The sequence below is a fragment of the Punica granatum genome, chromosome 5 (assembly GCF_007655135.1).
Source record: "Punica granatum isolate Tunisia-2019 chromosome 5, ASM765513v2, whole genome shotgun sequence".
Lineage (NCBI taxonomy): Eukaryota > Viridiplantae > Streptophyta > Magnoliopsida > Myrtales > Lythraceae > Punica > Punica granatum.
In genome coordinates this window covers 8,382,503-8,407,832 of record NC_045131.1, presented here as the reverse complement: position 1 = coordinate 8,407,832, position 25,330 = coordinate 8,382,503, and the positions used below count along the sequence as shown (strand labels likewise).

At 37.0% G+C, this 25,330-nt stretch overlaps 2 protein-coding genes across 2 annotated transcripts; one reads left to right on the top strand and one right to left on the bottom strand.

The window, feature by feature from the left end:
• Positions 1-9,690: 9,690 nt before the first annotated feature.
• Positions 9,691-11,744, bottom strand: LOC116209107. The gene has a single exon (XM_031542664.1). The coding sequence runs from the start codon at positions 11,640-11,642 to the stop codon at positions 10,476-10,478; it is 1,167 nt and encodes a 388-aa protein (XP_031398524.1). The 5' UTR covers positions 11,643-11,744; the 3' UTR covers positions 9,691-10,475.
• Positions 11,745-21,464: 9,720 nt separating this feature from the next.
• On the top strand, positions 21,465-24,970 carry LOC116208777 (probable proteasome inhibitor). Its single transcript, XM_031542337.1, has 9 exons — positions 21,465-21,747; positions 21,971-22,148; positions 22,252-22,398; positions 22,921-23,037; positions 23,752-23,829; positions 23,928-23,962; positions 24,097-24,166; positions 24,274-24,351; positions 24,638-24,970. Exons 1-9 carry the CDS (start codon positions 21,567-21,569, stop codon positions 24,717-24,719), a joined length of 966 nt encoding a protein of 321 aa, XP_031398197.1. The 5' UTR covers positions 21,465-21,566; the 3' UTR covers positions 24,720-24,970.
• Positions 24,971-25,330: the final 360 nt, after the last annotated feature.

Here is a 25,330-nt window from a genome sequence, read left to right as displayed (position 1 = left end):
TTATGAGGATATATATATATATTAAACTCCGAACAATAAGTGTTTAAACTGATACTCTTTATACGATGGACACTACTTATTGGTAGATTCATGTATATCATGTAAAAAATTGAAGATATATATGATGTTCCGAATTTATAATCTAACTATACAAATTAACATTCTCTATGATTAGCAAAATAAATGAAGGTTTAGCGTTTTACAGGCGGAGGCTAAAAAATGCACTATATATGTGTGAGTGTACATGTATATATATATTTCAGTGGAGTAAGGGCTACTGCCCAGACAAACTAAAATTAATCAAACAGGAATGATGTATGCAGACTCTAAGAATATTGTCTAACAAAAAGATGGTCTAAGACATTAGGAACCAAATCAAGAGGATGAACTCACTGCAGAAGGGACGTAGCTTTCCACCCCGTAAGCCAGTTTGCATATATAGCAATTGTCTTATTTGTGTGTATGGACCTCTGCTTTTTCTCCCAGATCCTTGCAATAAAGACAGGTTTTTAACAACCGAAAGAACAAAATCTTTTTTTCTTTTTTCGATTTTATGAAGGGAGAAAAATATTGGTCTATATATCGAACTTGTTTCTCTATATAGATCCATCTCTTACAGGTGCACATCCACATTTCTAAGATGCATTAACGACAGGCACTAGATACCTGGCTGCAAATTGCCAAAATCATTGAGGAAGAGGTTTTATTACAGTGGCACGAAACGTTAACTCGGGATCAAAAAAATCACGTGTTCGATCATTGCCAATGGAACTTATGTCCTCATTTATTACATTTTATTTCATATTTTTGTATGAGACCAATAAAACTTTCTTATGATTGAAAAAAAAAAAACTCCAAATCATTATGAGTCTGCCTAAGTCAATATCCATAAAGAAGAGTTTGTTCTTCAACTCCATAATTACTCTTCCTCATTAATTAAGCATCCAATTATTAATTTATATGTATAATTCAAGTGAACTAGCTAAGCTGGCTCCGGGTTCCTATGACAAATAATGAGACCTTTCCTTGGTGGTCAGAGCACTCTCGTCAATTTCATAAGGATCATCCCTATTTGGACAAAATGACAAAGCCATCCACAGTGACACCCCCAACTTTATTTGACTCGTTATCGCTTACTCAATTTGGCAAAAAAAAGCTCTTTAAGCAAACATTAGTGGGGGCATTTATCGAAGCACAGAGAAGCTCTGTGGAGCGATGTTAATCTGCCCTAATTCAAAGGACCATGTGCTGTTTATCTCTTTGAAGTTTTATTAGATGTTGTTCAATCTTTTCCCCCCCTTCCTCTCCTTCTTTATCTTTATTGGGATATTTTTACACATCAAATCAGTCTAATAAGCAAGGAAAAAAAAGGTTTATGATAGAAAAGAAGTGATCCAGAAGTGTACATGTTACATATAATGACTAGGATCCAACCTGAACATGTCGGCCAAGATCCGAATGATTTCGAAGCGAAAAACGATATACACACGTGTATATCATTTAACCAGTATGTACAAAGAGGATATTTTCATAGGAGAGATAAGTGCGCTTAAAAGGTGGTTGTCATGTCGTCGTAAACGAATATATGAAATTCATATATATCCGCGATATCTGAGTCCGGCCTAGTTGTTCTCTCTCTGTCAATAGCTTGTCCAATTGTTGATCAAGTGACCTATATCAACTATCATCGAATGGGATTTCCTCAAGAGTAAAATCTCTTAAAAATTGTATATTAGACATCTATAACATCGAATAATATCGATGTATTAGACATGTGATGATTATTTATATAGTTGAGTAGACATGCATGCAATAATAGAAACCCTATCATTCTCTCTCCAAACGCTCTTCTATGCTCGAACTATAAATTGTTAAATCATGTGTCAATTCTATGTTAGATGCTTCAGCAATTTTAGACATTGCGTTTAAATTAGACCCGGATTAGCATATCGAAACAAAGGACCAGAAGCATACAGAAAAGAAAGTGAGAAGATAATTAAAAAAGATACGTCTATGGATCGCCGAGCTCATATATGCACGAGCATTCTCCTGCCGGAATCGCACACACCCGTCCTCTGGTTATTAGACTTTTTTAAAAGATTAGGAAAATAATCATGTGCATTATACGTAAAAATAATGTGATTCATTGAAATATATTGCATATCTTTTTTGAATAAATATTAGTTACTATAAAAATATATGCAAACGACGTATTCCTTTATTCTTCAAATGATAGTTTATATTTCCACGCACTTTTCGATTTTATGGAATTCTTAAAAAAAAATTATTCATTAACTTTCAATTCAATTTAAAATCTAGAGAACATAAAGGCAGCAAACTATAATTATAATATAATGATAGGAAATTTTTTTTACAAAGAATAATTAACATGTTAGTGTGTGACAAAAAGAATTTGTTATATGCTTTTTTCGACAAAATTAACATGTTAATGGAATATGAGTTGTTTCTCTTATTTAATTAAGAGCAAATTATTTGTAAAACACCACAATTGGTGTTTTTTCAGGAAGAAAAAATCAAACATTTAAATTTTGAATTTAAAAATCACAATATTTTTTTTTTCTAAGTCAAGCCAAACACTTAGTTTGGCTGTTAAATTTTGGCATGGCACATCCTACGTGGCATTTGTTTCTGCCAAGTCAAAGTGGCACCCAAAAACTTAAACATAAAAAATAAAAATTACATGACAAAAAGGAGGGCGGCGAGATCGCAGGATGCATCACTGCCTGCCTAGAGACCTTGCCAACGAGACCACCGTACGTACCCTACTCGCCTAGGTTCTCCTCTTTCTTTTTCAATGTAATCTTTCATTTTTAAAATTTTCAAGTTTTCAGGTGCCGTGTCCGCAAAAATGCCACTAGGGTCGTGTTACTTTAACATTTAATAGTCAGACTAATTTGATTTACCTTGATTTGGGGAAAAAAAATGTAACATTATGACTTTTAAAATCAAAATTTAAGCATCTATTTTTTAAAAAAAAGAATATCATGTGATGATCTTATAAGCAATTTATCTTAACTAAAGTTGGGAATAATAATGTTAAAAATTGAAAAGATGAATGTTGGAAAATAAATAGAGTAATGCATTGGAAAGATGTATTTTTATGTGTAACTAGGGGCGACTCCCGCACAGTGTGACGGGTTGAAATTTTTTTTCAATTTTTTTTATTTATCGTAATAGTTTGTGTACTTAATAACCAATATTTAGTATAATTGAAATTAATAATAAAACTACTTATATATAAAAATTTAAAACTCTCCATTCATAGTAAATAATATAGATTTTTCAAAAGATAGTACTAATTAATATTTCAGACGGCATAAAGGCTAAAATTTCTCTATGTTAATCTTAATATGAATTTTTTTATAATAATTCTAATTAGAAAATCACGATTGCAATATAAGATGCCTTAAGTGGCCCTTTAATATATGTGGATGAACTTTCCTTGCAGTTAAGGTTCAATACTCACTAAAAGTATCTTATCATCACATTCAAGTCAACCAAGCGAGAATTAGTCTTAGTCAATCGGTTGGCTTAATCTTACAGCTTGCATCACCAACAAAATAAGGATATTTTTAAAGTTGTGGATAAAAAGAGATTAACTTAAAAATTGATTGAAATAGGCTTTTCATCAATGTGCATTGATTTTAGATGGTTTAGCACTTGTAATTGAAGAGAAAATTTGATCTCTTATTGGACTGACTCCACTCGAATATAAATTAATCAGACTCATTGGACTTTCAGATACCAACTGGTGCACATCAGGGAATAAAAAAAGATTTTTATACTTAAATTAAGTCTCACTGACTTTAGATACCAACTGGTTCACTGGTGAAAAGAAAATGTTTATACTTAAATTTTAAAAATGTAGAACTAAAAAAAAAAAGAAAAAAAAGGGGAGGTTTCGGCGGGTGGGGTAACCCATCTTACTCGCCTTGTGAGAGGGACGACCACCTTTAGTGTTTTAGTATAATTTTAAAGAATTATTTTTATATAAGATCAATTTGTAATAGAAACCTAAATTTGGAAAAAAAAATTGAAGGGAAAAATATCTTAAAATAATTGGTTTGGGCCATAATGATCGAGTAGTTTGAGCGAATGAGTCAATCGAATTACTCACTACATTGTCCTTACCGGTTTTAAAACACGCAATAAAGGGAAGATATTTTTTTTAGAAGAATCTAAAATTAAAAACAATTAAGAATATAAAAAAATATAAAAATAAAGAAAAGAAAAAGGGGAGAACCCCTGCAAGTGGGGAAATTTCCCCTACTCGCCGCCTGAGAAGGACGGACGAGTTTTTATTGTTTAGCATAAATAAATAAATAAATATATATATAATAACATGTGATTTTATTTTTAAATAGTAATTGCTAGTACTTATAAGAAATACTTGCTTTTTTAGAAAAATTAATAACAAGAACATTGAATGAGTTATTTAAAATACTCTTACAAAAAGTATTGTTTAAAATTTGTCTCTGAATGTACATTTAGACAAAATTCAATTTAGTCTAGGTCTAACAGACACCTGTCATTGAAAAACTTAAAATAGTTTGTGTTACATAAAATGTTTTATAAAAAAGAAAAAAGTCTAGATATATGAAAACGACTAAAAGTCGTCTGGATACATCGGATGTATACATAGGCTAGTATAAGGTCCAAGTTGAAAGTATATCTAGATAAATTGAAAGGATAAAACTAGATAAATAAAAAAATCAAAATAATATTTTGTTGAGTTTCATATTTTTTTTTTACAAAGCAGATCAGTGTGTCTAGTACAATATAATAAAAATTTTAATAACTAATAAAAAGGTACGAATAATCTCACTACGAGAATTGAACACGCAACGCCTCTTGGATTGAGAAGCGATGACGTACACCACAACACTACACCCTCTTTCAAGTTCTGCACTTTTAGATTAGTTATAGATTATATATATCGAGGCTAGCTAACAATATTGCTAACTCGCGGTGTATAGGCTTCACCTGATTAATTCTTGAGACTCTATAAATCATCGGTGACGTATGGAGTGCGTAATCACCTCAAAGGCGCCTTAGTGACTCCAATGGGTTTTGAATCTGAAATTGAATGGATACACAAACTCTTCTTTAATCACTAGACTAAATCTATTGGGATTTGCTATTCATGGGTTTGCTTACTACTTTTTCATTCTTTGTCCGTCCTCATACAGATTGTTCTTTGCAAGAAACCTCTGTCTTTCAAGCCATACGTGATGTCGGTTCGAGGAATTAATCTGAGTTTCGAGCAAATAATTCTTCCCACCTCTCTTAATCTGAAGTTGACTAAATGATAATCGATTCAATTCCGATAAGACAAGATATATTCTAAACGGTATATGAGTTCTTTCATTTCTTAAAATTATATCTATGTATTTTTTATGACATTTGCAAGTACTCTATTATATTGAATCTACCACATAACACGTTACGCCTGTTTTCAAAAGACTATATAGTTCACTAAACAAGCCCATTGACTATGTCGAATTGAAGTGAATGGCATCTTCCCATTTATCGAGAAAAGTGTTTTTTTTTGTAGTGTTATAGCATATTTTACACGTTCCCAATGTGAAAGAACAAAAGTTCTAGTAGTCGACTGGGAGAAGCCAACTAGCTGCTTAGGAATATTTATATGTTCGAAAATATATAAAAGCTGACTCAACTGCAGGCATAATATTGGCCCAAAAATTGAAACTGCAGGAATAATAAAAAATCACATGCCGTAATTGGCCTTTTGTGTAATGATCGAGAGTGATTTGTGATTGTATTGGGTTAGGTTTGGTGAGATTTGGTTCTTATTCACCCTTTTTTTTTTGTCCCCATTTTCTTTTGCCATCTCTTTTGGGACTATGGGATTCTCCCTCTTTATCCCCAAGTGCGCATATTGCCATTGAACAACGACGTTTAAATTCCTAGTTATTTTATGAAATTATTATTACTTCTTTTTTCCGATTAAATTTTTACCAATTTTTCGGTTACAATTACAATTACTTTTTTAATCGAATGGTAATTAAATAATATAATACAAATTACATGGGTTAGAAGATGAAAGTTAGATCATATTTTGGTATGTAATTTGATATTCAAAAGTTCAGTAGAGCCCAATTAATCCAATATAAGTTAGGTTGGGTCATTAAGGTATAAAAATTTTCTCAATCAAAGAGTTTTTTTTAATTAACAAGACTCGAACTTAAAATTTTTTTAGGTATAGAAAATTGTGGGATATATTGCTCTCATAATTTCAGAAAATTGATAGTTTAAAATTATTCTTTCTCCCAATAAGTACCATTTCCATAATTCGGATTGGCATTTTTCTCTTTACAAGAGTTGAAATTTCTAACCACTCGACAATATTTTATTAGTTCGAAAGCAAAATTTTGCTTATTGAGAATAAGGGTAGATACATTTGAGATTGTTGGTGGAATTATCAGTTACTGATATTCGACAAGACCGTACAATCTTCGCGTTAAAGGTTTTCCTTTTTTATTTCCTTTTTCTTTTTATTTTTTCCATCGCTGCCATATCATGATACTTCACTGAATCTCAAGCCTAAAGGCCAAGAAATTTCTCATGCTCAATACTCGTAGATACATTTGAGTTTATTATCGTTGTTAATATGGGAAATAAACATTAATCTTAATGTTTTCCTTTTTGTGACGACTTCTGTTATAGACGTCAGCCACGAACTCTCACACGAGATGGAGCATGACATGCATAGCAAACTTCGGTTAATGCCTATTTTATCAACACAGAGAGCCACCATGTTAATTTACTCACGCAATCATGGGAAATAATGCTGTGTAATAGTTCAAAGCGTGGGGATTCATAAAGCGAAATGTTATCAGGAATCCAAATGCACCCATGTCTTTTTTCATAATATCTAATGTAATTATCTTTTAATATATACATATACTTATATAGGGGGATAATATGTAGACATCATTTTGGATTGTGATTGATTGGAGGGACAAGGTGTAATCTTGCGGATGCAATTTGATCTTTCTTTCAAACACACCAATAGCTGTCGGTCAGATAAATATATATATACATATATATATATATATATGTTGACCACCACTCCAAAAGCTAAGCAATGATTATCCAAAATGCATATTATCTCCATTTCAAAATTTGAGTATGAAGTGTGAACTAAGCAGAGGGGTCAACCTCTAATCTAGTGCCACTGCCAACACATAAAAGCTAATTTATCCATTTATCAAGTGTCAACCACAGAGTAGCCCAAAGTGTGTGTGTCTGTAATTTTTTCTTTTTTTTTATATAACCACGTGATTTTCATGATCTCATAAAAGGAGAAAGGGTAAAAAAGAAAAAAAAAGAAACACATCGTTTTCTTTTGCTAATTTTGATGGTGCATATGTGGTCTAGCCACACAAGGCTCGAAATAGCTGAGAGAAGTCTTTCGAATGACAGATTCCATCTTATCGGAGCGTATCGATCGTTCTCTTAATGTAGCATCTACTTTTTATTGAATCGATTCATTGTTTGACCTGAGAATTTGCGGCACATTCGCACATCAATAATAGACTAATTAGCATCATCTCGTCGCACAGTAATACAGAGAGGAAGTTCGATGATAAGAAGGAAGACTAAAGAGGAGAAGATGGAGGAACATTTTTCGTCAAATTGTACTTATAGAGCACTTTCTCCAGACAATTCACAACAATATAATAAAGAATATATAAAGAGTACTTATGCTGAATAATGATCAAAATTTTGTTTTAAAGCAAAACAAATTAAGCACAAACGCTGAGAAGAATGTCTTCATTCTCAGCCACAAGTTGCAAAACCAGTTGGTGCTTGCCCCAATAATTACACTCCATGTCTACTAAAATGGAACATGCTACAATAGTATAATATTAGGATCTATAATTAAACTTATATTGCTAATGGTAACAAGAACATTATCATTAATTGATACTTTCAGCTCGGAAAAGCTATGGTGAGATCCAATGGTGGGAGGGTCTTGGTGGGTTGGAATCGATTTGGGTAACATGACCCCCCGATTACACCTTTGGAATGTGAGGTGAAGATTGCCCCAAAAAAAAAAAGTGAAGGTGAAGACTGGGGCAGGTGCTATTTCGGTTGATTTCGAATTCCCCCCAGTAATCTGCACGCAGTTCCGAAATGGCCCCTATGGTTTGCTTAGTGATCTATATTGTTCGATGAGAAGCTGCTTCAATATTTGGCTGTCCCAACTCCTAACGCTAGCTAGCTAGCGACAATCAAATTTCTTGATAGTGTAGTCCGTAGCGAGTACATCAATCGAAGATGTAAAGAATGGAAAATATGGCCATGTCTTGCTTTAGTATGAAGATAAGTATGTTACAGAATTACACCCAAAAAATATATATATACATGTTAAGAGAATATCCTCACAAGTCATAAATTGTACTCACGTTGACAAACTTAACGACTTTAGATTGGTTTCCACATCACAAGGGCTCTGTGTCATACGATGGCTCTCCAGGATCTGTTTTTACTAGAGATAAATAATGATGAATTTTTTTTTTCAATGATCCAATTATAGGGTGAGGATACCCGTTCCCCAAAAAAAAAACGAAGAAGAGAGAGGAGGAGGAGGAGGAGGAGGAGGAGATTTAAATCAAGATATCAAACTTCCCAGATCTAATTCTAATTATGGAGAGACTACACACGAACTACAGGTCCAAAAAGAAGAAGAAGAAGAAGAACCAAATTGGAATTAAGAAATGGGGTCCAAATTGGAATTGAAAGTATCATATCATTTTTGATACATCATATGTGGAAGTCATGAGATCATCAGTCATCGGCAGTCTGGCTCGCATGATCGGCTCTTGATAGACAGCAAAAGATCCGAGGATATCGCAGTTTCACGTTTCAAATCTCTTTCACGAATCTTATCATATCAGCATAATGGAACATCACCTACTGTAAGTGCATGCATCCTCAATATCGTCAAAGATAGTAGCAATGGAAGAGGAGAAAGAGAAAATCCCAACGACTGAAGCAAACCTGTCCTTTTTGATGCACTTGCTTTTAGGAGACGAGACAGCAACTCATCAGTTCATTTCCTCCAAAAGATCGAACAAGCCGATAAGTCCCACAGAAGCTCAGAACAGTGTTGGCATGGTGCGTGGGATTTCAATTTTCACATCGTTTTCGCTCAATGACTCGGGATGTGACACCTTATCCTGGATGTGACACCTTTAGTAATATGTTTATCTGTTGATCTCCAGTAAGAGATCGACGAGAACAGATAACAGATGATGTTTCATCGCACATTACCGACTAGAGATAATCAAATATGCTATACTCAACTGCAGAGTATCCTGATCCAAAATAAGCAGTTCACTCAATTCCATTTCACCTGCATTTGATCTCAGCCACTGAGAAAATTTATCTTAGTTCGTCATTGAAATGTGTTGTGCAGAGCTTGCTATCAGAATCTTGAACCGCAATCGACTTAGAGTTGAAGAATGTAGGCGACTGACCGGGAATTGTTCTCCGAGGAATTTCCCTAGTAGAAGATCGTGCACTATGATATCTCAGAAGCAAAATTTTAAGGTCAAGTTGCTTCAGAAAGTGCCTATACTCTGCTACAGGACATTTGCTTCTACGGCAAGAAACATTTCTCGTGTCAAAAAATCTAGCATGTCAATTAAATGTAAACTTCATTCATAACAATAGAATGTCTCAGTTGGTCAGGCAATAAAGCGACTAAAAACCTTTGCCTGTCAATCATCATCCCTTTCTCTGATTCTTTAAGATCTATATAGTCGGTTAGCATGGCGAGCCAAACTTGTACACCACGAACAAAATCTTCAGCTCCACAAGTTTCAGTGAGAACTTCGTGGAAGTCATACATAATCTGCATAAAAATAAGTCCAAGCGATAGTCGCATAAAATAATTCCATGACTTCAGTCTTGATTATCCCCTCATCTGATCTGTGTAATGCACCGCCCATGAATTTCCAAGTGAACAACTCGATTGTAATTCTCATTACAAGCAGAGCGTGTTTTTACATATAGCGAGCGGACATATTGTTTCAGGCTTTCAGCAGCTCACTTCGTTTCCGTACTCAAGATGATCAGTTGAAGCCAAAAGTTTCAAACTGTATGCCATAAACAACCCGGAACCATGAAAGATGTTCGATAATACTAACATTAGGTATCGCATTAATTGCAAATGGGTCAATAATTCTCAGTTGAAGTAAACACATCTTATGAAACAACTACGATATCCTCGTGCACATGTCCAAATTGTATCCAATATTACCTGCCATCACCTTACCCATGTTCAAGTTAAACACTGCTCATGCCAAACCCAGCATCACGGTATGCAGATAAGCGAAGTCTTTTCTTGAAATCAGTTCCTGCATTTCCACTCTTCTGATCCGCGATGTAGGCTATATACTTTACATTTCATTAGTTCCGTGCATTCACAGCCTGTAACTACCATCTTCTTGCAAGCTCATATCGTAAACTTCCAAATCCGAATCTCTCGACTCTCTTATTCTGTTGTTCCTACCACTCCTCAACCCATCACCATAACCCTCCTCGCTTCCTCTCTGTTTCCTGTCAAAACCGACTCGAACAGAGCCACTCTCTCTTGAACCTCCCTTGCCCAGTGCCCCAGACTTTCTCGAAATGCCCTTCTTCGCCAGCCTCCCTTTACTTTTGCCTTCATTCTTCAAATCCAAGCCCGATGATCTTAAACCATCCTCCGAATTATACATAGCCCTGCCCCTCATCCTACCGGCAGAAATCCTCTTATTCCGCTCATTCCCAACCCTCTGTTCGCCTAATCCAGCATCATCTTCACTTCCTGAAACCGAACCCCCTTCCTCGACATCATCCAATTGGCTGTATCCAATGCTCGAGTTCCTCCGGTTCCTCTGATAACGAACAATCTGCTTTCCAACTACACCGCCATTTTCAGCTTCCAATCCCGAACCCAGTTCACCACCTCTCAACCTCCGACTAGAGATCCTCCTATCTTCCCCATAATCATCAAGCTCTTCATCTAATTCACTCTCCCCGCCGGAGCCTGAATCCTCGACCGAACCCTCCAATTCAGCAACTTTCCCGTAGGGCTTCACGCTGTGCACAACCCCCTTAGGGAAGAACCTAGCAGAGGGCAGCCCGTCCATGGCCTTAAACAGCTCGGGGCCGTCCCTCTCAGTCCACATGTCGAAGCCGCCAGGCTTCTGGAACCGGTCGGCGAGGACCTTCAGCTGCTCATCGGCGCTGACGGAGAAGAGGGTCGGTGCGCGCTTCACGGCTTCCCAAGGCCGCTCGAGCTCGGACACGGCGGCCTTGAGCTCAGCCCGCTTCCGCATTTCGTAAATCTGGCGCTCGCGGGTGAGTCGAGCCTTAAGGAGCTGCTTGGCCTTCTTGGCCTGCATCCGCTTCCACTGCCACTTGGAGACGCCGCCGGGGTACGTTCTGGGGCCGCCGCCCATACGGATGGGGGCGGGGCGGAATGGGAGAGTGAGGTTGGAGGGTTTCGAGTGGAGGAATAGGCGATGGTGGGAAGGAGGGACTAGCGCTCTTGAGAAGGAGAGGAGGGTGTGGGGAAGTGGCGGAGCGATTTGGAGGATCGACATCTTCGGGCGGAGAAGAGAGTGGGAAGCGGCGGAGCACAGAAACTGGGGCTCTGTTTTCGCCGGTGAACGGAAAACCTCTTTGGAGAGGGAAAACGGGTGGCCACAGTTGGTCTGGTCCGGTTTTGGCCAAATGGGGTGAAACCGGTTCGGTCGGCTTTCTGCTTGATGCTTGAACCGGATCTGAGTTTTTCCGGGTTACAAAGAGAAGCTCACGGGCATGGGCCTTACAAAATGAAGTAGAAATCATATTAACTAATAAAGTGGTAAAAATAATTTTACAACGAGTTTTGAATTTAAAATATCTTGAATTATCAAGCGAAAGTATATATCACTGCACCGCACTATACTCTTTTCGTTTTTTTTCTAAAAATATAGGGGGTTTAGAGTCCGAGACAATCACATCCTCTGATAATTTTTTGATTTGTATAACTATCTTCACAAGTCGCAACCCCAAACCAAACAGTTAGATCGGCCAGATAGAAAATACAAAGAATCAGTGGTCAGTATGATCAGTTTATTCAAACTTTCTCAATTCGTGTAGATCCCATAATGGCTTTCTGAAGTACTCTTCCCTTAGGAAGACTTTTTCTTATAGAAATTTGATTTAAATCAGGTATATTTAAAGATTTTGGTAGATTGAAAAGAACCAAAGAAAGTTTCTTTTTATATGTTTCTAAACTTGAAAGTTGTACAGGGAACCCAAAAAAAAAAAAGGAAGTTGTACACAAGAATTTAAAACTTGTTCCGAGTATATGAAACTCCATAATCAGATTTGACCGAAAATTGAGAGTTGGCCAGCCAAGCCAAGTCTTAGCAAGCTTAAACGTAAGGAGGAAGAGAGAGAGATATTTCATAGAAATGTAGGAATTGCACCATATATCTCAACATTTATATGTTGTCTTAATTTTATCCCAACGTCAATTTTTTTCTGAGATATCTCAACGTTAATGATTTGGTGTCAAATCTATCATTAACATTCCATCCATTTTTAACGGAAATGCTGACGTGGCATGTTAATTGTTTGACGGCGTTGATGTGGAGAGTGTGTGGGTTCCAATATATGAAAAAATAATACCATGTATCCCAACCTTTTAATGTTTTCTCAATTTTATCCCAATCATTTCATAATTTCTCAAATTTATCCCAACTCGTTGGGATAATATTGAGAAAAGAGTAAAATATTAGGATAAAATTCAGAAACTGTCAAAATATTATGATAAAATTGAGAAATCATTAAAATATTAGGATAAAATTGAGAAATAACAAAAATATTAGGATATATGGTGCAAGTTTTCACTTATATCCGGATCCATACACTCTCTAAGTGAGCTTCGTCAAGTAATTAACGGGTCGCGTCAGCAATTTCGTCAAAAATGGATGGAACTTTAACAGCGATGTAAATTTGAAACCAAACTATTAACGTTAGACTACCTAAAAAAATCGATGTAGAGATAAAACTAAAATAACATGTAAAGGTTGGGATAATGGCGTAATTTCCCCTTTGTTTAATGATGAGAGGTATAAAATAGTTGATGGGCCATAAATATTGAGTAGCAGAAGGGTGAAAGTCACAGACAATTTGCGAAAGGAATATCTAGACGGTTACTTGATTTCTTATTCGGATGGTGTATAAATGTAACTGTTCAGTTGGATAACTTTTTTTTTTTTTCGGTGTGAACTCTTGTATTCATAAACTTAATTGGGCCCCGATTAATCCAGTCGAGTCGGATCGGTCCACTAAATTGTAAAACTATCGCAGCGTGGATTTTTTACATCCACAAGAACTCAAATCCGAGACCTTGTTTAAGCGAAACAAGCGCCGAACGCTTAAATCAATCCACATTGATTCAATTAGATAACTTAGACCTGCATTTATTGAGAAATTAAAGGGAAATTACCCCATATATTCGAATATTTGATGTTTGCGTCAATGTATCCCACTCTTTAGAAATTACTTGAGAATACCTAAAATTTCGTTTTTGTTTCAATTCTAGCCTACACTCAATTTTTCGTCCAAAATTGATGAAAAATTAGACATGGCACATTTGTGGCCCAAAAATTAATATATTATGCCGGACAAATTACATAAAATATTAATTTCAAATCTAATTCATCCTTTAAAATTAATAATTTGAAAATGCATAACGTTTCTTATGGATTCCACTTTTAGCCCACAATCGGCCAAATTCTTTTAGGAATGGACTAAATTTGAGATAAGTATTAAATGTTGTGCTATATGACGCTAATTTTTCCTACATAATATATATATATATATATTAATATTGGTCTCATAAACATTCCATGTCAGTTTTTCATCAATTCTACACGGAAAAATAATGATGGGCTAGAATTGAAATAAAAGTGAAACATTAGACATTTTCAGATAATTTTTAAAGGATGTATTAGATTCCACGCAAACGTCAAACGTCGGGTGATATTGTGTAATATGTCCAAAAATTAATAATGGGAGTTATAACAGTGAGAGATACTCGTAATATTTTTTTTGTTGTTCACTGTGATATCTTAAAGTTTAACAAATTTCGATTATTTTAATTTGAGTTGAGTCAGCTCACTAAAAATAAATTATGTCTACAGTGAATTTTGCCATTCGATAAGGTGTGAGAGATATTAGTAATATTAAATTCCCAAATCGATACGGTAATCAGGGAAACTATGAGCTCTATATTCTGCCATTATCTCTATTGTACTTGCAACTTACAAGTTCAAAAACTCGTTAGACTTGCAAGTCAAGTGTTGAAGCTCCGCTTTTTTTTTTCTTTTTTTGCTAGGTTTTAATATTTAAATAAATCGATCTTGAGTAGCTCTGCTCGATGAAACCCCTCATTGGAGAAATTATTGTTCCAAATCATCTCACCAAGTTGGCATTTTGATAGAGTTAGACCATGAAATTTACTACACATGCAAGTGCTTGCGGCCTACCAGATCTGATTTCATCAGATTTAGCAATCAAATCAAGTCCCACAATTTGGGGCAGGTGGTTTAATTAGAGATAGTGAAGGCAATTGGATTAGTGGCTTCATCCATAATATTGGGATCGCTTCATCGGTTGTGGCCGAGTTTTAGAGAGTTGCTTCGGGCCTCGATCAGGCCCGGCCTTGTCCCCAGGCTTCATAAGTATCATCCTAGAAGTTGATTCATAGATTGTCAAGGGATTGATTTCAGTTAATGGTTGGTCTTCTCCATCACTCCATGGTCTTGTGAATCGTGTTTGGGATCTCCTTAGCCTGGATTGGCAAGTGGGCAATATTTGTGCAAATTGACTTGCTAGGCGGGCTATCATAGGGCCAATGGGACTTAATACCATTCCCAAATGTGTAGGTCACTTGCTATATATAACCCTCGTTTGTGCTTTGCTTAATTTGTAACTTGGCTTCGGCCCCTAATTCCAAAAAAAAAAAAAAAAAAAGAGGAGTCCCACAATTTTAATTGCTTCGTCACTAAGTTTGCAAAATAAAAATCATCAATGATCAATCCTTGTATATTGTACAGCAATCAAAATCAGAAGTTAGAAAATCAAGAATCAAATTTTTTTTGGGCAAATTAGTAAATCAGTATATGCACCCGGTGTAGATAGATATATATTTCTCCAAACACCGACTCTACATTAAAAAAAAAAAAAGGTTGCGTACAAATTAATTTTTTTCCCCCCCACCGACATTTGTTCCTATATGATAGCAAGAGAACAGCAAAAGAAGGCTTCTTCCCGTCCCGGCAAAGCTTTCCTTGCAGAAAATCTGGATCAAAGCTTTGCTGCTACAATGGCGCCCCTGGAGAAGACAAACTGCATGATGGTCGTGATTATTGGAGATATTAGTTTATCATATTAGGAAATATAACATTTGAATAAGATTGTATCAATCAATTGGTTAATTGGTATCATTATGATTTTATTAATATTGCATTTAAATTTTATGATAGTATTTTAATATTATTTCTATCCTAGTCCGATTGCTTCCTGAGCCTATAAATAGGCTAGTAATTCTATGTATTCTATGAGTTAGTGAGTCAGTCAAAATAATCAACTCCCATGGCTTTGGCCTCTGGCCATCGCGTTTCAATATCTTCGGTCTCTCCTCTCATATTATATTTGATTTTCTTCATGGTATCAGAGCAGATCAGTCGAGACAAGCCCACTGCAACCACCAATTGAAGTCGGCATTTGAAGAGCGTGCATCGATCACGCATATCACCTCCGTCTAAGGGAAGAACGGAGAGCTTTTGTTGGAGTCAAAGAAACTACTTTTTTGTCATTGCCGCAAAATTTGGTTGTAGATGAAAGTTATTGTTCGATGCAGATCATGAAATTATGGAGATTATAATCGTGTGCAAGATGAACATTCTGTTGCACTCCATGTTCATCTTGAAGGGAGTATTGGAGATATTAGTTTATCATATTAGGAAATATAACATTTAAATAAGATTGTATCAATCAATTAGATTAATTGGTATTATTAGGATTTACTAGTATCGCATTTACATTTAATGATAGTATTTTGATATTATTTCTATCCAAGTCCAATTGCTTCCTGAGCCTATAAATAGGCTAGTAATTCTATGTAGACAATGAGTTAGTGAGTCAGTCTAAATAATCAACTCCTGTGGTTTTGGCCTCTGGCCATCACGTTTCAATATCTCGTCTTTCCTCTCATATTATATTTGATTTTCTTCAGTGATCAGAGCCACGAACCGTCCTTCCTCAACAACCACGACAAGGTCGCCTTCGCCGTCCACGCCACCTTCCTCGCCTCCGGCTACTTCCTCACCGCCACTGGCCCCGCCTCTTGCAAGAGGGACGCTCTCTATACCTCCTCCACCGGTAGCCTTATTCCTTGTCATCCCAAACCATGAAGTCGTCATTTTTATTCTAGCAATCTCCCCATAGCTTCGGTGAGCTAATACCGGTAATTACACCCTCTGTAATAGAAGTTGAGGATTATAATTTTTAAGCTTTTGGTTTTAACGGAGGAAGTGGGCATTGATCGCTGGAATGAATTAGAAGAGGAGTACACATTCGTGTATGCGAAACCTGCATGCTCGAGGGGCTCCAAGAAGGTTCTTGTCAAGTGTCTAGCCATGAACGATAAGTTGGTCGTGGACACTCTGAAGGATGGTGCTGACAAGCTGGTGGTTCGCACCGAGATTGAGTGCGCCGTGTTTCACTGATTCCAACTTTCTGACCTCTGTGCTGACTGACAGTGAAGGATGTTGTGATCTTATGGGGTTTCCTTTTGCGTTATTGGCAGTGTTGATGACTTTGCGGTGGATGGCGGCGGGAATTACTTGGATCGGTACAAGAACCTTGCGAAGTTGGTCGAGAACCTCGACAAAGAGATACTGTCAAAGTTTGATCCTTCTTCCAGATAATTTGTCACGAGGTATCTTGTCTAGTTACAATTAATCAATTGCTGAGATAGATATATAGTGTGCTGTTAGTTATACGATAATTATTCATAGACTGATGGTATATATCATCATGTCTTGATTTGTCTAACATTTGGTCCTGCTTTCAGAGGTGATTTCGGTGTTGATCGAAGCATGCTCTTAGGTTGGTAACACTCTTTGCTACATATAAGTGAACATCGGAATTTCTATTTCTAACTTCTTCTCAAACAACAACCCGACTGCCACTAAACCCCTCCAAAAAGAAATATTGGAAAAGGAGCAATCATAATCGTCTTAACGCTACATGATCATCTGTAATTGCAGGACTGTTTGGGGATGACCTCCGTTACTTCAGTTGGGGTCATGGTCGGCCTCCCTTAGGCCTGCCGCCTCGCAAATTAACCAGCCGTCTACCCCTTCCGGGGTGGGTCAAACTCGATACCAGCAGTGCTTATGGAAGGAATCTCAGACTAACTGGAGTTCTCCGTAATGAGAATGGTCGGTGGCTTTCGGGTTTTACCCCTAACGTTGAAGCGGCAACCGCTATACAAGCTGAACTGCGGGGTGTTCTAAGAGGGCTGGAGCATGTCTGGGAACGAGGTTTTCGTGAAGTTGTGTTGGAACTTTGAATCCGAGGTAGCCTGGGAGATGATTCTAAGACTAATTTCCTGTGATTGTGATCCCCATACTTCCACTTTTGTGGTGGCTATCCATCGGTCCTTAAGCAAAGAGTGGGACGTTTCTGTCCACCATTCCGGTCGGGAGGGGAACGCTTGCGCTTACTGGATGGCGAAATGGTCTCTGCGGCTTCCGGTGGGTCCCTTGTTCCGTTCTCGTCCTCCGGATGGCATTAGTCCGCTTCTCCTTGATGACTTAGTCAGGGGCTCTGTACCCCGAGATCAGCAGCGTCTCTCCGGAAATCCGTTTCTACACTATGATCCACCCAGCACGTTTGAACTTGACTCCACTCGAAATCCGATTCTACCCTATCCCTATAATCCACCCAGCATGGCGCCAGACCTTGACCTCACTCGATATTTATGAGGTATAACCTCGCCCTTTGCTTGCTCTTCTCAAAGTTCTAGCTTGAATAGTGTACTGATCCTACGACAAAAGCTGTTTTTCGTTTCGGCCATTCTTCTAGGACTTTTAAGATGTTCAAAGGGGTGCAGCGCACTAGCATACACCCTAGTAATTACCTAAAAGTTGCATGTTCGATACCCAATGATACTACCGTACCCATTTATTAGATATTAAAATTTTTATTTTATTATACTATGCCCATGAACTTCCATTGCAATAAAAATACATATGTATTCAATATTGAAGGGCAAGTCGTATGGTGAAGAGAAAGGATAATGCAGGAATTATTGGTCGAGTTAACATTTGGATTCTTTTGCTAATAAAATTGTGCATCGTCTGTAAAATGTTCCCTGTAGAAAGACATTTGCGTGATGAATCGATTTGCTAGAATGGTGTGCTGTTCATGCAGGAAACCTATTATTCCTGATATGCATTCGCCATTTGGACCTTACTTATCACAACGAAATAATATATCCGGACCTGCAACACCTCCCCGGAGGTTCAGGTTTTCTTGAAGTACTCCCATTCGGCTTTGCCTGCTCTTCCTCTTAGGCAAGTGCAGGATTCTGCGCTTGTTTTTCCATCTTGTTTGGATTTTTTAGGTGGCAAACTAATACATTTTTTTTGGCCAATAACTAGTACATGTTTATAGCTTATGATTTGACCTTGTTTTAGTATTTCATCTTGAGTACATATACATAAATACTGGAATGTGTATACATGGTTAAATTTTGTTGAGTGGATGACTAGTTGGCACTTGCAAATGACTTTATTGATTAGACAACTCGTTTTTATGTATATGTCAGATGACGTAAAAAAATTAGAAATTTAAAATCTAAATAGTATTTGTTTGATTTTTTTTATGTGTATATTGTTTGAATTTACTATTAATTGTTGAATTTTAAGTGCTTGATTTTAAGTTTTTCATACATTAAGCGCTTGATGAAATAAAGTACTCCTATTTGGTGAGAAAAGTTTATGTGTTTTAAGTTATTTTCCTTTTTGTTAAGATAAAGGTCAAAACTTTTTTTTTTTAAATCTGTTGGCCCAATTATATTTATATGTTATTATAAAATTTGATTTCTAGGAAATTATAAAATAGCAAAAACTTTTTAAACAAGCAAAAGAAAATCTGAAAATAATAATAATAATAAACGGATGAAGACACGAGAAGGGTGGTGGGGGCTCCGTCGCCAACCACAACCCCAAAATCCCATTTTTCTCTCTTTTTGAAATAGAGAAAGAGGGCGAGATCAAAGCGGTGAAAGTTTCGACGCAAGTTGCGAAATCAAAGAGAGAGGGGGCTCAAGCTTTAGTGATGAGGCTTCGATGACGGCCACCACCCCTTTAGGCAAGCTTGATGATAACTTCTGGTTCACTGGTGATCACGTTATGGCGATGGCATCGGACTCACTACCGTCGCCCTCCTCGCTAGTCACTCTCGCTCTCTCTCTCTCTCAGAGCATTCAGTACTGCATAGACGAAATTGGATCAATTTACAACTTTCCAAATTTTGAGAGCGAATTACTTGAAAAAATAATTACATTTATAATTATTTAATCATTATGGGTTAAATAAATAAAGTGAATCACTTCAGTTTAAATGTTAAAATTTTAATTTTCAGCACGTAATTCACATTATCAAACATTACATCTCTAATAAATATTTTCTAAATCCAATTCTTAACTAGTACTTTTTTTTTTTTACACTTCACCAGTAACTTAAATATATGTCACATTATAACTACAAAATATAACCATATGTGATCTGATTATAATTTCTTATAAATAATAAAAATATTTCCTCTAACGTCATCAATTTTTGTATGTTCCAAAAGCGTCGAAATTAGAATATCCAATATTTTGTTTAAATTAATATACAAATCGACCGCCACCAATTAATAGTAATTGGTTCAAGCACGTTGACACTTATTGTCCTTAAATAAAATCTCAAGATTGGATTTTGTGAATGGCGAAAATTCTTAATTATGAAAGTTTTACCTCTTAATGGACTAATCCAACTCAAATAGGATTAGTGTATGGACTATTGAGCTTTCAAATTGGAAAATATTAGTTGAGATTGCCACATTATAAGGTAGCATGTAATAAGTTCCTATTAAATGTTGAGAAAAATACAAAAGGAATAAGTGTTATGGGCCCCATGATATAACATATTATTAATAAAGACTTGCACACCACGGTATATGTATTAGTCTCGTCTAATATTTTCTCGTAGACTCCAATACCAAAGTATGCACCGAAATATATATATATTTATATAATTGGTTAATATCATCATATATCACAATATTTTGGAATAATTTCACTACATAGTACATATTGTATTAATTTCACCATTCAGCCTGATATTTTGAAATCTTTTCATCACATAGCACGACGTTAGTTTTTCGTCAATTTTTTATCCTATATGGTAAAAAAATTTCACAATTTTATGCTATTTGGTAAATTATTACTTGTTCTGCTATGTCATGAAAAATTTTCAAAATATCGCGCTGAATGGTGAAATTAATACGATATATGATATGTGGTGAAAAATTTTAAAATATCGTGCTATATGATGATATTAATCATTATATATTTATATGGGATATATATATATATATATATATATAGTGTTGCTAGTATTAAGAGAATTCTTCAAAGGTGGATTTTAAAGATGACCCAAAAATAGCAAGTCTCTTGTTATCTAGTGAGAAACTTCTTTGATCTTTGTTTAACTCCATTCCATTCAAACTGAAAATAATTATATTTATTTGAAATTATAATAATTTTATATTGTTAAATTATGAGAAAAAAAGGAAAAAAAAAGTAATGAATAGTTGAGAGAAAGTAATGATAGTATTGTTGAATTATGAAAAAAGAATGAATAGTTGAGAAAATTTAGTATTAAATTTTGAATTGAATGGTAGTTAAGATAAAAAAAATTGAAGAAAAGAAAAAAAATTATTAATTGTGCTATTGAATTAAAAATAAGTGGAGTTAAATGAAATAAAATAAAATAAAAATTACGCTATTTCCAAACAAAGTCTTATTCTTTAGAAATCGTCTTGTTATATTATAATAGTGAAGTTTCTTATTATTTAACGAATTTTTTATTACTCTATAGTAGTTCCTTATTGAATAGTAAGTGCCTTATTATTTAACAAAGTTTTTATTTATTTTGTTAATGATAATCACCTGACAACTGTTACGTGACAGGTTTTAATTAGCCTCTCCAGTATGCTCCTTTTAACGAGCCTTCGGAGAGAAGTTATCCCCGTTTATATAAATATAAGTCGGCGTATGCGCCCGGTCTAGATAATTGTTTGTTCAAACGCCGACTCTCGTCTGTCATACCAGGAGAAGGAGATTAGGACAAAAGGGCGCAAGCAAATGAAAATTCCATAGAGAATCTGGAGCGACTTCAGCCGCTGCTACAATGGCTCCGGAGAAGACGAATGGCGTGATGGCTGTGATCAGAGCGACGAGGCCGTCCTTCCGCAACAAGCACGACAAGGTCGCCTTCGCCGTCCACGCCACCTTCCTAGCCTCCGGCTACTTCCTCACTGCCACTGGAACCGCCGCCTGCGAAGACGGAGCTATCTCTTCCGCCTCATCCGGTACACCCTAACCTCTTGCACACCCCCACCCCCCCCCCCCCCCCACCACAACCATCGTAACTATTGTTTTGATATTCCGCCTGTTGGGTTTTTCTCCTCATGAACCCTAAAGTCTTCATTTTCACTCTAATAACATACTCCCCAATGCTTCGGCGAGCTGATACGATGCAATCGTGATCTGTAACCGGTCCGATTGAAATTTTTATGCTTTTGGTTTTGACAGAGGAAGTGGGAATTGATCGATGGAACGAGATTGATGATGAGTACGCCTTCGTGTACGCGAAGCCCGCAGGCTCGAGGAACACCAGGAAGGTTCTGGTCAAGTGTCTGGCCATGAACGATAAGTTGGTCGTGAATGCCCTGGAAAATGGCTCTCGCGAGCCGGTTCATATCGAGATTGAGTGTGTTATCTTCACTTGTTCTAACTTTTTATTCCTGTGCACTGATTAGCAATTTTTGAAGGATGCTGTGCTTATTGGGGGTTTCCTCTGCTGTTATCGGCAGCGTTGATGATTTTGCAGCAGAGGGCGGTGGTAGGAATTACTCGGATCAGTATAAGGACCTCGAGAAGTTGGTCGAGAACTTCGACAAAGAGATTTTGTCAAAATTTGACGGTTCTTCGAGACCCCTTTCCTCTGCTGAAGCCACTAGGTATTTTGTCCGATTAAAGTTGATCAATTGCTGAAAGAAATAAAGCTGTTAGTTCTATGATAATTGTCCTCAGCCTTGATTGTATATTGTGTCTTGAGATTCTTTTTGATGAATTTACATTGAGCAAGCTCAATGCATCAAATTTGTGTTTTAAAGTAGTACAAGATTATCTAGCAGAGTTGCCTTATATTGTAATCAATGATGATTCCAGGCTGAACTGGTGATCCTTTCTGCCCACATGGCACTATAATCAGAATGTCTTCCAGAAATTTCTTGTAGTGGAAAAAATTTCCTTGTCCGTGGTGTCAAGTGATGCATTGTCCTTAATCCTGTGACTGTTATGCGGGTTTCGGAAAAGCTTTACTTTGTAGGCTAGCAAATGGGCGTTTGTTGAATCTTTGGTTCTTCAGATATTTTAACTTTAATTGCTGTCAGTCATCTTATATGGAGCTCTTACAACTTAGAGACTTTATTTCCACTTTCTGAGGCAAACGCTTGTGCTCCTTTTTTCTGTCTGTGCAGCACAACTGCAGAAACTGGTCGTAGATCAACTGCAGAAACTGGTCATAGATCAAGGCTTATAGATGAAACTGGTGCTGGAGCTGGTGAACCATGGGGACCTCGGATCCATCCTTCAGGGTACTCTCTCTCTCTCTCTCTCTCTGTGATTTGGCACTCTGGCATGCAATAACTGTATAACATCTAATAATCTATTCGTTGATAGACAAAGGATGTGGTGATCTATGGGTTAGCTTATGTTTTTGTTTGGATAATGGAACGGATACATACCAGAGACTTATAAGGCAGTGCTTGTTGTTGTCTTTTATTATCAATGATGATGTTTTTCTACTTGGTGCCTTGAGGAAAATTTTCGCGCGCAACGGATCTGAAGAGGAGAAAGGAGAAATTAAACATATTGCAGTACTTTATCTTTTGCAGTACTAGCATTTTCTGTTCTCCTAGATGACCTCCTTGGAATGATATTTAGACACTTTGTCGCATCATGATGTGCGTCTTTGATCCGTAAGCATACATATGAATGGGGAAACAAGCAGAAAATAATTGCCATATGACAGCTTTTATAGTGTCTTTAAGGTCCATGTGCATTGTTGATGGTTAAGACTCTTGTTAAAGTTGAGAATGAGATTATTGGTTTTGAGACATAGTATAGTTCGACTGCTTTCGTGGTCGGTGTGTATTCATGTGAGACATGCATTGATTAGCATGGGCATTTTTCGCTAACAGTTGAGGTTGAACTTCTCTTAGTAACAAAGGGAAATTGTATTATTTGGGAAATAATTTGTCAATCCCAAACTGAACTGCTCCTTATGAATTTCTCTTTTTGGAATGTAGGGTCGTGCTTCCTCCTGTTTATCCTGATGGTTTCAGTGATACCGTTCCAGGGCCTGGTGCTGGCGTGTATCCTGGCAGGTTCGTTCTTTAGCAGTTCATTATTCCATGGATTTCTCCTTCCAAGTAACCTGCATTTAGTACAGTTATACTTAAGTTTTCATTCTGTCCTCCTCCAGAGGTGGTTTTGGTGGCGATGGAAGCATGCTCCTAGGTTGGTAACATGATTTTCTAAATATTCATCTCAAAAGATCGCAGTTTCTATTTCCAACACTCTCAAACCCAAGCCCACTTGACTGTGGCCCAAAAAAATAAAAATTAACACTATATGAGCGTCCGTAATTGCAGGACCAGACGATCCACGTTTCTTTGGCGGGGGGGATCGGCAGCGTCCCTTCATTAGGGGCCCGCCGCAGCCGTAAGACTCTCTCTCTCTCTCTCTCTCTCTCTCTCTCTCTCTCTCGCGTACATGCGCGCTTCCTCTGTGTGTTATGTGCTAACAGCAGGTTCTATCAAATTAAACAGAGGTGTCCCTCCAGGTGCTCGTTTTGACCCCTATGGTCCTCCTGATGTCCCAGATTTTGACCCCACTCGGTTCATGAGGTAGCCAATCTCACCCCTTCCTTGCTTTCTCAAAACTACAGTTTGATCTCAAAACTCTAGTTTGTATATTGTACTGGTCCTACGGCGAAGTCCATTTGCATTTCAGCCATTAATAGTCTCTAGTTTGACGTTTATTCCAGATCGAAGGAAAAGTTGTAGTGAAGTACAGAAGGATGAAAGAATTATCTGAATTATCAGTTTAGCATGAATTGGGCGTCTTTTGTGACCTGTTCCTTGTAGAAAGAAAACTTATATGCTGAATCCATTGTTCTTCTTGTTCGTGCAGGAACCCTCCTAGGAGGCCTGGGGGAGGAGGTGGAATTCATCCAGACCTGCAACACTTTCCCGGGGGTCCGGATTTCATCTAAATACTTCTCGTCCTGCTTGGCTGTTCCTCCTCCTCTTTGATTACTGCAGAATTTTGTGCTCTGTGTTTTCCGTTTGTTTGGGGTTTTTAGGAGACGGGAACTCAAGATTGCAAACGAGTATATAGCTTACGGTTTTACCCGACCTTGTTTTAGTATTTAATCTTTGGAACATATACATGTGCACGCGTGTGTATATATACACAGGGCTGGTTGATATTTGCTGAGTTGACGAATAATTGTTTATTCGTGTACGTGCTTCCCTCAAATTTATGTCTCGGTGTCTGATGCGGTGGGAGATTTCACTCTCGGTCAGTGTCAATTGATTATATGCTATATGCCGATACATGTCTTGGGTTGGCTCTTTGTTTTGTTTGGCAGCCATTGGAAGGTTGCAGTCCCTTTTGGCTACCGTTCAGATCTCATCTTTCTTCCCTTATTAAGTCCAAAGATCAAACTGTCGAGGATCTGAGTCCTATTTCAAATACAGCAATTAATGCCTGAACCTCTCACCAATCCCACTCCCTAACAGAATTGTCCGCCAACGGTACTGAGAAATGCCCCGATAAATCATCATTCGATTGATGTGGAGTGTTTGTCAATGTCGCTTAAAA